The sequence below is a fragment of the Chiloscyllium plagiosum genome, unplaced genomic scaffold (assembly GCF_037043375.1).
Source record: "Chiloscyllium plagiosum isolate Xiang-an unplaced genomic scaffold, Cpla_swu_hap1 HiC_scaffold_8, whole genome shotgun sequence".
In the NCBI taxonomy this organism is placed as follows: Eukaryota; Metazoa; Chordata; class Chondrichthyes; order Orectolobiformes; family Hemiscylliidae; genus Chiloscyllium; species Chiloscyllium plagiosum.
In genome coordinates, this window is record NW_028270146.1 from 104,341,002 (window position 1) to 104,355,548 (window position 14,547).

Here is a 14,547-nt window from a genome sequence, read left to right on the forward strand (position 1 = left end):
TGTCAACAAGGCCTTTCACAAGCTGTAAATCCCCTTAATTGGTATCTCACCACTGCCCAGTGAGAAACTTAAGCTCGCTGTTTGTGAAAAGCATGTTGAAACAAGATGCTCCTGACATCGACCTAGAATTCTCATCCGATTCTGCCATAGTTCATGTCTCTCTGACCCCTACAAGATTCCATTCAATGAAACACAGAAAATTGGATCAGGTATAGTTCTTACGGCCCATCCAGCCCACTCTGGCAATGAACATGACCCTGGCTGATCCTCGATACTTCCATTCTCACCCCAAACCTGCTGACACCTTCAGCCTATATAAATCTATCTTTTTCTTTCTTGAGTATACTCAGTGACTTCCCCTTCAGAGCCTTCTGCGGTAGAGAATTCCACAGATTCACCACCGTCAGAGTGAAGAAGTATCTCCCTATCTCAGTCCAAATGGTCTCTTGCGTATCCTGAGACTGTGACCCCTTGTGCTGGATTCCCCTGATTCTGGGGAAACATTATCCCTGTATCTAGTCTGTCTGAATTATATTTGTTTCAGTGATATCCCCTCTTATTCTTCAAAACTCCAGGGAATACAGCCCAAGTTGACCCAATTTCTCCACAAATGTGCCACTCCAGTCCACTGTACTTTCACTGCACTCCCTCATATGGCAAGAATATCTTTTCATAGGCAAAGAGACCAAAACTGCACATAATACTCCAAGTGTAGTCTCACTAAAGCTCTGTAACACATCACAGTATAGACAAAAGAGCAGAATTCTAGAGGTGAGGTGAGAGTAATAGCTCTTGACACCAAGCCTGTATTTGATCGAGAGTGGCATCAAGGACCAAAACTGGAATCAGGGGGAAAACTTTCCGCTGGTTGGAGTCATATGTGGCACATAGGAAGATGACTGTGGTTGTTGGAGGTCAATCATCTCAGTTCCAGGACATCTCTGCAGGAGTTCCTCATGGTATTGTCCTAGGGCCAAACATCTTCAGCTGATTCAGTAATGACCTTCCCTCCATCTTAAGGTCTGATGCTCACTGTGTTACAACCAGATGGGGAAGGGTAATTTTGTTCTCCTCTTTTTAAACCCCTGATTAAAGATTAGGCCACCCAAATATATTTCTCCCAAGTCAGGTTGTTGAACCAAGATCTTTCCAAACTCTGGTCTCCTACCTCAGGAGAGATCATTCTAAGCTAAATGCTTGGTTGAGCCCATCAGTTTTCAGGAAGCAAGAGAGAAACCAAATGACTGATGAAGGAGATTCCTAATTGTGGGTTCCGACAGCTGAACAATGGGGAAGAGTGGAAAAGATGGACAGGAAGCCAGCACTGACAGACAGCATTGGGCTGGGCAGAGGCAGAAGAGCTCATATAGTCTAGCATCAGGAATACCCATTTATGCACTGTTCTTTCAATCGACTCAAATAACATTCAACAATTGCCACAACCAAATGTTGTTTTGTCCTTTGGAATTTAGTTGAATGATGGACTTTTCAAAACCATCAGAATGAAGAGACAACAAACCAACGTGGTGGCTCTCATTAACAGCATTTCTCATTCATGGGTATAACATAGAAACATAGAAGGTAGGAGCAGGAGTACACCATTTGACCCAATCAAGCCTGCTCCACCATTCAATATGATCATGGCTAATCATTGAATTCAACACCCTAACCTGCCCTCTACCCATATCCCTTGATCCCTTTAGACACAAGACCTACATCTACCTCCTTCTTGAAAACACAATGTTTTGGCCTCAACCACTTTCTGTGGTAGTGAATGCCACAGGCTCATCACTCCCTAGGTGAAGAGATTTCTCTTCATCTCAGTCCTAGAAGGTTAGCCTTGCTCCAACCATTGGGAACATCCTTCCTGCATTTAACTTGTCCAATCTTGTTAGAATTTTATAGGTTTCTATGAGACCTCTTTCCTAGAATCTTTTTAAAGGCAACTCAGCCTGCAGATCTTGAAATGATAAGTGTCACCACTGCCATGACAGTTATCTGTGATGTTTTGCTCACATTACAATCATGGTACCAGCCAGCAGAATCTCGTTGAGGGGAAAGATGTTGGAGCTGGGAATAACTGATTGGAGTGCTCTCATACCTGCAACTGAAGTGGCGAGACAACTCTATTTATCTCAGGTTACCACAAAGCCTCCTGGAGACCAATGGATGGCGGGTCTGGAACTGATCTTAACCTGCACCCTTCTATAAGACCACAAGATGTAGGAACTATAGTAGGCCATTCAGTCCATCATCCATACTCAGGCATGCAATGAGATCATGGCTGGTCTGACAATCCTCAACCCCACAACCCTTCATTCCCTTACTGATTAAAAATCTGTCTATCTCAACCTTGAATGCATTCAGTGGCCCACCCTCTCCAATCCTCTGTGGTAAAGAATTCCACAGATACACTATTTTTTTGTCCACACATTCCCACAGAATGGTAGTGGAAATGAATTGCATGGGTGGGTGTAGCTACAACAAAACTCAAGACGTTTGATACCATCCAGGAGAAAGCTGCCCACTTGATAGGCACCACATCCACAAACATCCACTCCCTCCACAACTGCTCAGTAGCAGCAGTGTGTACTAAGGGATCCACTGCAGAAATTCACCAAAGATTCATCAAAGACAGCACCTTCCAACCCACAACCACTTCAATCTAGAAGGGCAGCAGATACATGGGAACACCAGTTCCTGCAAGTTCCCCTCCAAGCTACTCGCTATCCTGACTTGGAAATATATTGCTGTGCCTCCACTGTTGCTGGCTCAAAATCCCAGATTTCACTGCCTAAAGGACAATGTGGGTCTACTTACAGCACATGGACTGCAGTAATTCAAGAAGGCATGCACAACTAGAGACGGGCAATAAATGCTGGCCAGCTAGCACCACCCATGTCCCATGCGTGAATGTTCAAAAAAAATCATTCCTAATGGGCAGCTGGAAAATTTTGAGAAGTTAAACATTAAAAAATTTCAATGTCAACAATAAAATTATCAACTCAGAAAAATTATCTTTTGCATTTTCCTCATTTATTAGAAAATGGTACTTTAATAAATAGCTTAATAAAAATTGTACAAAATGTTTATTTGCTTTAGGTAAGAGATTTAATAATATATAGCCTACGAAACAATGAAGGATCTGTTCACCCAATATCGAAAATCCCACGTGTTCCAAGTAAGGCCTCTAAACTGGCTGAAAAGACTTGCCTTGCTGTACAAAGTAAAAAATGCATTCGTCAATTTTATATACATAACCAATGTAGTTTTATGGTTCAGTATGCAATGGGGATATGAAGCACCAAACACACAAATTCTACCTGACGATTAACCAGTTTACATGTCTGTGACTCAACACTGAAACACTGGAATGCAATGATACAACTGGAGATACCAGCAGCCAGGGTACAAGCACACCCCGAAGAGGTGAATCACTGCAGAGTCCAGCTTGGGAGAGACGTTAAATGTAAGTTATATCTTTGTGACATCACTCCACCTGTGTGCAAATCCAAGTTAGAGTCTTGGTTTTCTGCTGGACAGTTACTGTAAATAATGCACTCACACACAAACAATCAGATTCACATTATGTGATAAACAGTGTTTTGAACCAGCGTTGAGAACATGCTCAGAGTGTGCATTACAAGCACAAGAGACAAACCATGACAACCTTTGGTATTTCAATTAAAAACTGCAAATAAGGGGAAACAGCCTGAAGAAGCTAATGGACAGGGAAATAGGACTGAATTGCTGAACACAGAGTCAATATGAATTCGACAGACCATAATGCCTCCTTCAGAGCCCTAATTAGTCTATGCCTTTTGTAAGGAAAGGTTTTAGTGTTTACACTGAAAGGTGTGATCTGGCTGTACTCTCTGGAAGGGTGATGCAATGAGGAATTCGATCATCTCCTTGAAAATGAAAACAAGAAATACTGGTTACCGCAAAGTGCAGGGAGGTGGTACTAACGGGATTGATAAAAGGACCAGCACAGGCATTGTAAACTGAATGGTCTCTCTCTGCGTAGTACGATTTTACAACAAATGTTTTGTCGAATTCTACAGTTTGATGATGGGAATGAAAAAGTTAAAAAGGTCAATGGAAACAGCAAGCTAAACGTACAGTGGCTGAGTCTGAAATGAGAGCTGGGTCACTGACCTTCCTCGAAGTCTATCACTCCCTCAAAAGCCTTATTCCTGAATTCAGACAGGACTGAAACTGCTACACCAAGTCAGGATGAGGTCCCATCCCATTACCAACACCACTCAGACAGTGTTTTAACTGAGCATGTGCACTGACCCTGGGACAAGGCTCTGTCACAACACTGTCACACTCAAGCAACACAAGAATTGTCTCAAGAACACAACTGAAGGTACAATCAGAATGTACCTGTAAAACTGACCTGCCAGGGTTTTATTTTGTCCTGAACAGACTTGAGTGTTTTTTTGGAAACCAACTGATTTTTTATTAAAGAAATATGAAATGGAGGGCTTTAAAAATATTAACTTTATGCTTGCAGTCCTCCCTTCTACGTGGAACACAATATAGATTAGGTTCACCAAGGAGCTCAAACGGGTGCTCCTGAGAAATGGCAGCCATGGATTAGCAGCTGTACCTCTTGTCTTTGAGGCAGAGTTTTATGGATCAAGCCTCATTCCTGAGACTCGACTGTACATTAAAGACAGAGGGGGTGCTGTTGTACTGGTGGAGGTGCCATCTCTCAGATGGGACATTAGCCCCAGGCCTTATCTTCCTTCTTAGGTGAGTATCAAAGATCTCATAACATGATTCAGAAAGCAGGAGTGATTTCCTGGCCTGCATCTTCCTCTATCAATATCACCAAAGCAGATTCATCTGGTCATTTGGTGAATTGTAGGGAGTTTACTGGGGGCTATTTGGTTGCTGTTTTTCCGAGACTGCAACAGTGACCACACATCAAAAAGTACTTAATCAACTGTGAAAAGTGTTTCAGAATACCCTGTAGTTCTGAGAGGACTATGGTCTTTATTTTGCAATTGAGAAGAGTCTGCCAGATATTTGAAAATAAGCAACTGCTCCTTTATCTGCAGGTTTACAAGATTACCACAGTCAGACTTAGAGTCAGAAATCCCTTCCTCAGCCATAATGTACGAGTATAACAACCTGAGAAACAGACAACTGAAATACAGGACACTCAATCTCTTCAACAAAAGAAACTGAATTTGTCAGATTTCTAAACAATACTATTTAAGGTGAGGTTGAGGTTTCCTACAATTCAGTCTACTGTTTGAGTAAAAGATGAGAAAGTCTGTACTAATCGGTTTAGCACAAAGCACCAGGGAAATTGCTACAAGAACATGGGAGGTATGCGTCACACGAATAAACCAAACTGCCTCACTAACAATAAAAAAAAGGTTCCTCCACAACTGTAGAACTGTTAGGGTGCAGAAAACATCCATTCAGCTGAACTGGTTCTATCACTTAGTGCTAATTTCCTGTCTTTTCCACATATTCCTGAAAAACATTTCTGTCCATTGCTCTCTTGAAAACCTGAACCTGCCTCCACCACATTTCTAGGTAGTGTACTCCATACCCTAACTTCTCGTCGACTAAACCAGATTTTCTCACATTCACATTAAATCTCAGCCTGAAACAATTACTTGTCCATAAACACTTGTAATATAATCATCAAGCAGAGCTTTGAATGAGGGGGGTTGGGATTGGTGGCAGACGTGATGTGATCACAGACAGTGATCCCCAGAGAGGCAGAGGTGCAGATTTTGTCAGCAGGCCTTTCCCAAGGCCCTCTGACACAAATCCACATTTGCCTTCACCAGGGTTTCTCTCATCCAACATCCGTGGGCTGGGGGAGATCTGCACAGCCCTGGTTCCTTGGCCAGCTCTGACTGAAGACACCAATTGCTCCATATAAACAGCAGCCAAATACTTGAACAGGTAGGCACTTTGGTCACTCAATGGCAGGGATAGAGACACGCTGCCAATATTAACAACCAGAAGATCAACACCCACTTCCCCACTTTTCACAAGTGTGGGTCAAACAACATTTGTCTGGTGTGAAAGAGTGAGTAACAGCATAGAATTAATTGACATTTCTTAAATCACAGCTGCTTTTTCTCTTTGATCTAATGGAGTGAAGGATGTGGGGTCCTGAAAGTATTAATAGAACTCTTTTTAACAAAATCTACACACATTTTGTAATTGTTTCCATTAAACTGTTACATTAAACTGTCAATGAAAAAAACAAATAATGCAAAAAACATTAGGCACCAAGTAACTTGGATCTACACTTTCATTGATTATTTGATCAAAATTATAATGTTTAATAATCCATTTTTACTTTGAAACATACTTACATCAAGAAATCAGTCTGTCCCGCGTGAGTTTTACTTTTGCAGTATGGGATCTTCTTCAGCTCAAAATATTTAGTGACAATTGTAAAAATGGATTAACATTCAGAGTTTGACTTCTTTTTGAGTAAGGTCAAAGTGCCTTCCTTCCCAAATTGTGCTTGAAAAGTGCCAATACATGATAGCTTTGTTAAGTTGACAAATACTGTGTGTTAAGGACTCTTTTGAGATAAAAGTGAAGAGAGAGGTCTCTGTGTGGCAATTTGGATAAAAGATTGAGAACCTTAAAATCTGAGGTGAATTTCATAAAACTGTACAGAGGCAAATACTGTTTTATTGCAAGGTGATAGTACCTAATTACTAAACTAAAATCACCTGTCCCTGAATAAGTGCAAGACAATTTTTTAAAAAATAAAAACAATCTCTGAAATTAAAAACAATCAGTGGAACAAACTCAACAAAAGAAATATATATCCTAAAATTAAGTTGTGTTTTTGCAACAATTCATATGAAGAGGATTTTTAGCCTTTATCAATGGCCAATTCCTGATAATTGTACACTCAGTTCTTACAAAATAGACACCATCTGTTCACACAAGCTCTGGGAACACATTTCAAATGATTCAAACACAACTTCATCAGTATTGTGCATATACCCAGCACAGAAACAGGTCCTACCAGTTTGTGAAAAATCTCGATTTGTTTGAAAGCTCTGAAAAAAACCAAGGCTGACTACTATCCTTCAACAGTGGAAGAAAATACTCAGTACAGTAGTACAAAAAAAAGGTGCACAATGGTGCCTACCTAAATTATTGGAGTCCAAGGAATGAGCTTGGACTACAATGACCAGAGGTCAATATTGCAAGACAATTGTGAGGAGCCAGCCAGTGACTTAATAAAGAAAAGGTTCTGGCACCTAACCTAGTCCTCTCTTTCCAAAACATTTAACGGAGCATCATTTGAGGAGTGTAACCATCTGCTAAGTCTGCAAGTCTTCACTATTAATAAATAACTCAACTATACAACACCAGTTGTGTAGTACCAGCCACCTTCTAGAAATTACTAGATGTTATGACTCTTGTTATGTAACTGGTTTTTACAATAATCTATTTAGGCACTGTCCAAGTAACTGCGACTGTAACCTTCTGTATTTAAGGCACACAACATCGTGTGCCATTTTCAATTTTAAATGGCATTCCAATTCCAGTTTATAACTCCCATTTTACAATCTTTCCTCAGTCACCAAGAATACTGTTTACTGCCTCTTCCAAAGTGGAGGTTGTCACTTCAGCAAGGCCACTATCAGGGTCTGACTGCAGGAAATCTGCTGAGGAAGCTGGAAGTGAGTAGGGAGGAAGGTTGCAATCATCTTTCTGGGGTGTTGGAGTTCTGGGTTCTGAGCTCTGGTGCCTCTGCAGGTCCAGGAGGCTGTTGATGGCACTTTGCAGGTGGGCGCTCAGCGCACTGTCCTGGGGGCTGTGACCCGTGCTGTTGGCATTGTCCACTGAGTCACACTTGCGACGTTTGGGCTGTGGGAGGGGGAGGTCACCCACAAAGCCAGCTTTTACATGGTCATTGATGTCAACACCTGTCCTCCCTGGTCCCTGCCTGTCCACATGGAGATGAAGCCTATTCTGGACATGGGAGTCGTGTGAAGACGAAGCCTGAGCTGGACGGTGCCCAGGGCCAGGCTCGATGGTGATGGCTTGTTGGTTCACGTTGTGTTCCAGTGATCTGTGAAGCTTAGTGCTGAGTGGTGATGTTTTACTTTGGTCAGGCCCCAAACCAGGGGTGCTGTCACAGGGGAGGTTCCTCCGGGATTTCCTGAGGTCTGTAAGACAGCCCCCAGATTCCTGTGTCTCTCCAGGCCCAAGCTGCCATTTCTCAGCTGGAGCAGGGAATCTGCAGCCTGGCTCGCCATCGGTTTGCCTCAGGGTATTAGCTGTGAGGGAAAAGGGGCCTGTAGGAGCTGGTCTTGCCTGGGTGCCTGCAGGCCAGAGCTGCTCCAACTCCGAGTTGTGGACAACCTCCTGCCTTATCTTCAGCTTGAGGCCTCCTCGGCTGCTGGCAACATATGTCTTCAGTTGGGCCTGTGGTGAACACTGAACCTCCTGGTCAGAGCCTAGAATTGGGCCACAAGAGATGGGCAGAGTGTTGGCAATCCTTGGTTTGAAAACCGATGTGACATATGCATCTAAAAACCAAACAAACCAAACAAATATTTCCCAACAGTTCATGGATGTTCAAAGTAAATACATTGAGAAACAATACAGTATCTTAGTATTCAGTATCTTTAATATGTGTAAAACATTTCAAGATGTTTCAAATCAGACCACATTTGCCCTGAACATGAACAACACAAGAGCAGAAGTAGGCCTTCCAGCTCCTTGAGTCTACCTCATCAATGATCCTGTACTTCAATGCCTTCTTCCCACACAATTCCCCAAGGGCATCACGGTGGCACAGTGGTCAGCACTGCTGCCTCAAAGCGCAAGAGACCCAGGTTCGATTCAAGCCTTGGGTAAATGTCAGTGTGTAGTTTGCATGTTCTCCCCGCGTCTGTGCTCGGTTTCCTCCCACAATCCAAAAATGTGCAGGTTAGGTGAACTGGCGAGGCTAAATTGCCCATAGTGTTAGGTGAAAGGGTAAATGTAGGGGAATGGGTCTGGGTGATCTGCGCTTCAGCGGGTCGGTGTGGACTTGTTGGGCCGAAGAGCCTGTTTCCACACTGTAAGTAATCTAAGTAATCTAATTGCTCCTGTCTCTGTTAGTCCACGAGCCATAGCTTTGATCACAAATTGTGTTGTGCAGGACTTTATCAAACACTTTTTGGAAGTCCGTGTACACCACATCAACAATGTTTTCCTCATCAATCCTTTCTGTTAGCTCATCAAAAAAAAATCCACCAAATTAGTTAAACACAATTTTCTCCTAAATTTGTTTTAGTATTCCTGAAATACCTGTGATTTTCAATCTTGTAATTTATTTTGTTTTGAATTGTTGTTTCTAGAAGCTTGTACACTACAAAGGTTAAACTAACAGGTTTGTAATTGCTGGGTTTATCATTACATTTTTTGTTTGGGTATAATATTTGTAATTTTCCAGTCTTCTGTCACTACCTTGAGCCTTGGAGAGAAAATTATGCTTTCTCTATCAATGTTAAACACCTGGAAGTGTTAATTACTTCCTCTTTCACTAAGACCTGGACAAATCCTTCAAAGAACTCAGTAATTATCCCTCCTGCCACACATAATAGGATGCAGTCCTCCGTTGTGCCACCTCTTTTATGTTAGCTGCTGGTCTCTTCTCACACACTTTCTTTGTTTCTCTGATTTGATTTTTCACTTGCCCTCTGAACCTTTCAAATCCATCCTAGTTCTTGGCTGCAGTAGTCAGTTGTTTGGAATAATCTGGTGAGATGTCCAATAGCAACCCCATGATATAAAGGGGCAGGACCAAGAGATCTAAACACTTCAGGCTTGCCTTACCATTTAGATCTTAAACAACACTCCCAGAGTATCTTCCAAAGTAAGTGTCAGAAGTACAGGTAGTTGCACTAAGACCATTGGGATTTGGGAACAGGGGTAGGAATCCACTACTGATACATAGCCATCAGGATGATTCATATCCTGGGACTTCTGCCTTTTTCCAACACATGCCTGAGCAATGTTCACAATAATTGCTGCTCTCTCTGCTATTCTGCTATAACAGATCTTGTCCTGTATGTATGTTGTATATCTAGACTTCCAGAAGGCATTTGACAAGGTGTTGCAACTGATCCAGAAGGTTAGATCCATAGTAGTTAAGGGTAGAGTACTGGCGTGGATACAGGATTGGCTCACTGACAGAAAAAGAGGGTCGATATGAATGGCTCCTTCTCTGGATGGCAAACTGTAACTAGTGGGGTGCCGCAGGGTTCAATTCTTGGACCACAACTATTTACAATCTATAGAAATGAATTCAAGCTGGGGCAGAGTGTAACGTTGCAGAATTCATGGATAATACTAAAATAATTGGAAAAGCAGGCTGTGATGAAAAGCTAGGAGAACCGGCCAGAATCTGGCAGATGGAGTTTAATATGGCTAAGTGCGAGGTTGTCCAGTTTGGTAGAAAAAAATGGTCAAATTATTATTTAATTGGGAAGCATATTCAAAGTGGCTCAGTGCAGAAGGATTTGGTGTCCTTGTGCATGATACGCAGAAAATGAATCTGGCAATTATTGCAAAAGGACTGAATTTTAAAGTGAAGAAGTGCTGTTAAAATTATATGTGGCATTTGTGAAAACATACCTGGAATATTTGTGTCCAGTTTTGGTTTCCTTACCTGAGGAAGGATCTGGTGGCACTGGAGGCAGTTCAGGGGAGATTCACCAAGTTGATTCCAGGGATGAAAGGACTGTCATATGAGGAGCGATTGAATAGGTTGGGCTAGTACTTGCTGGAGTTCAGAAGAATAAGGGGTGGGGATCTGACTGAGGTATATAAAATACTAATGGGGATTGATAAGGTCGTCTTCGAACAGATGTTTCTCCTTGTGTGACAGTCTCAATCGAGAGGTCATAGATGTAGAGTGAGAGGAGGTAGGTTCAAAATTGAGATTAGAGAAACCACTTCTCTCAGAGGCTTGCGAATCTATGGAACTCACTGCCCCCGAAGTGCAGTGGAGGCAGAATCAATCAACAGACTCAAGAAAGAAATCAATATGTTTCTGATGAAAAGTGGGATAAAGGGCCATGGGAAGCAGGCAGGAGAGTGGAGTTGAGACCAGTAAACGAGCGTAGAAGGTTGAGGGGTGACCTTACAGAAGTTTATAAAGTAATGAGGAACATAAAGGCCTTTTCCCTATGGTGGGGGAGTTCAAAACTAAACAGCATATTTTTAAAGTGATAGTAGAAAGATTTAAAAAGGATTTGAGGGGCAACTTTTTCACACACAGGGTGGTTTGTATGTGGAATGAGCTGCCTGATGAAGCAGTAATGCAGGTACAGTTACGACATTTAAAAGACATTAGGATAGGTACATAGGAAAGGTTTTGAAGGACATGCACCAAATGCAGGCAAGTGGGACTAGTTTAGTTTGGGAAACTTGGTCGGCATGGATGAGTTGGACACAGGGTCTATTTCTGTGCTTTATGACTCTGTGACTAAGATCAGCCATGATCATGTTAAATGATGGAGTCCCATGTTTCTACAATGTTACCTCCTGTCAAATCTGCATCATTTCACCAATTGACGTGCTGCAGAAATGTATAAACTCTGGCTACAAACGAGGGAGTTATTCTCTCCCGATTGCAGACTCCTGCCAGTTTTAAACTGTGTACAAGCACCAACTCCTGTCTTGTACATTTGCTACTGATTGGATATTTCAAGGGGCATCTCACCAGGATTGATTTTGGCCAATCGTTTAGCTTCCAAGAAGGCCACCTTCTCCTCTTGAATAAACATTCGATCGATCATCACCATCTCAGATGAGGGGTGTGTCCTCTGATAACACAAAAGGAAAGAACAAATTGGTTAAGCTGCAGGATTTGGAAACACAGAGGCCATTCAGCCCCTGCAGTATGTTCTCCTTCAATTAGATCAGGGCACTGTCATACTGCAACCCCATTCCCTCAACCTTGCTCCATGTCCCTTGATACCATTCACCAACAACGAGTTATCATTGCTCATTTCTGAAATGTTCAACTTGTTCCCTTCCAGCCCTTTCAATAACTTTCAGAAAGTTCAGATTTTCACTATCAGTGATGCGAAGATGCCCATCTTGATATTCCCCCTGGGTGGCCCAGCTTGTATTTAAGATTGTACCTTCACCTTCCTTACGTAGGAAACTTTCTATCTCCAGTATGAAATCTTTTTACATTTTAAACACCTCAGTCAGAGGGCTTTTTGTTTTCTCATTACAGTGCAACAGAGGGAGAGCATTTAGCCCATAGTGCTTGCACTGGCTGACTGAGCATTTAACTTTGCACCTCTTGCCTTTTTCCCTTGAAACCCTCAGCATTGCTTCTGTTTAAATAATCATCCAAAGTGGTCTTGGATGCCTCAGTTGAATCTGCCCCCACTACATTTCCAGGCAGTGCATTCCAAAGCCTGACTGATATTTTTTCTCATGTCATATTTGCTACATTGACAACACACCTTGAAACTGTGCCTTCTGGTTCTCGATGCATTTATGAATGGGAAAAGTTCTCCTGATCCACTCTGTCCTGACCCTCCATGATTTTGAAAAATTCTGTCTAACCTCCTTTTAACATTCTCCCCTCCAAGGATAATAATCCCAACCTGTCCAAAGCTTCCTTCATAGCAAAAGTTTCTCATTCCTGGAACCATTCTCATGGAACCACTTCCACACTCTCTCCAATGCATTCACATCCTTCCAAACCGCTCCTTATAATTTAACAAATTCAACCTTGGAATTAACGGCAAATTGCGAAAGGTAAGATACTACAACATTGCTAGAGATGGGGAGGTAAAAAACAGTTACGGCTGGTACTTTTGCTCACAATCTACCAATTTCTAGTGGTTAATATGAATTGGTTTGTGTTAATACTGACTGAGAACTGGATTCAGCTAATCAATGATCGTTTTTTGTTTTCTCCCTCTCCATTCCCTTCATCTCTGCTGAAGTCACTGAGCAACACTCGCTGCCTTCACATGAAGGAGGATCAGTGGGTCAAAGTACTTGCAGACCATCCACTGACCTGGAATGCTGCTGTACGTTTTGGATCCCATTTGCACAGAGTTGTGTAGTTAACGCAACATTAACACCTTACCCTAGATTCTTCAAAGAGCAACAGACGGTATTTGTTCAGCATGACCTGCGTTCGTTTGAGGAGTTGCGTTGATATGACCTCAAACTCTTCATCCACTGGGAGAGAAGAATCAGATGGACAGTGAGAAAACTATAAAAATATTCGAGCCTAATCTTGTGAACTTCAATGAGCTTTATGTTTTGGACTCATGAAAATTTGGAATAATGAAGATAGCTCATTCTTGTGTCTGTTTGTATACAATATAAACTACACTTCATCCATGTTTCTGATATTTGTGGGTTTCTGTCCCCTTTTAATCTCAAGTGAGCTCATGTACAATGTCAGACCAACTCTTATAGAGTCATACAGCATAGAACAGAACCTTTGGTCCAACCAATCCATGCCAAACATGTTATCAAACTAAACTAGTCCCACCTGCCTGCACTTGGTCCACATCCATCCAAATCTTTCATATTAGTGAACTTATCTGAATGGCTTTTAAACAGTGTAACTGTACCTGCATCCATCACTTTCTCTGGCATTCCATTCCGAACACAAACCACTCTCTGAGGAAAACATTTCCCCTCATTTTCTTTTTAAATTTTTCTCCTCTCATCTTAAAAGTATGCCCCCTAGTTTTGAACTCCCCCCCCCCCCGACCTTATTTATGCCCATCAATTTTATAAATCTCAATAAGGTCACCCCTCAACCTCCCACACTCCAGTGAAAAACGTCCTAGTTTTTCCAGTCTATTTTATATCTCCAACCATCTATTCCCAGCAACACTCTGGTAAATCTTTTCTGAAACCTCTCCAGATTAGTAATTTACTTCCTATAACAGGCCAACTAGAATTGCATACGTACTCCAGAAAAGGCCTCAACTGTAAAAGTCCTGTAAAACCTCAATGGTATGTCCCAACTCCTATACTCAAAGGGGCAAGTGTGCTAAATGTCTTCTTAACCACCCTGTCTAAATGTAATACCTCACATTTATCCAAATTAAACTCCATCTGCCGCTCCTCAGCCTACTGACCCAATTGATCATGTTCTCTCTGTAATCTTAAATAACTTTCCTCAATGTTCACCATACCACCAATTTTGGTGTTATCTGTAAACTTGCTAACCATGACTCCTATATTCTCATCCAACTGAGTTATATAAATTATAAACAAGACTGAACTGATCCCTGTGGAAAATTGCTGGTCATAAGCCTCCAGTCCAAAATAAATCCTCCACCACAATCACCCCCTGTCTCCTGCCAAAAAGCCTATTTTGTATTGGCAAACTCACCCTGAATCCCGTGTGATCTAACTTTACTAATTAGTCTACCATGCAGCACCTTGCCAAGGTCCAATTAAACAATGTCCACTGCTCTGCCCTCAATCATTATGGTTACTTCATTAAAAAAACTCAACCAAGTTTGTGAGATGGCATTTTCCTCGCACAAAACC

General features: G+C 41.9%; 1 protein-coding gene across 3 annotated transcripts in view; it reads right to left on the bottom strand.

The window, feature by feature from the left end:
• Window positions 1-3,114: 3,114 nt before the first annotated feature.
• Window positions 3,115-14,547, bottom strand: part of LOC122553895 (BRD4-interacting chromatin-remodeling complex-associated protein-like) — a 95,768-nt gene continuing 84,335 nt past the window's right edge. For all 3 annotated transcript variants that reach the window (XM_087990202.1, XM_043698385.2, XM_043698384.2), the window contains 3 exons: window positions 13,118-13,212; window positions 11,726-11,828; window positions 3,115-8,540 (listed from right to left, as the gene is read on the bottom strand). In XM_087990202.1, the coding sequence (XP_087846328.1) occupies window positions 7,582-8,540; window positions 11,726-11,828; window positions 13,118-13,212 (1,157 nt within the window). In that variant the 3' untranslated portion in view covers window positions 3,115-7,581. The remainder of the gene's footprint in view (window positions 8,541-11,725; window positions 11,829-13,117; window positions 13,213-14,547) is intronic.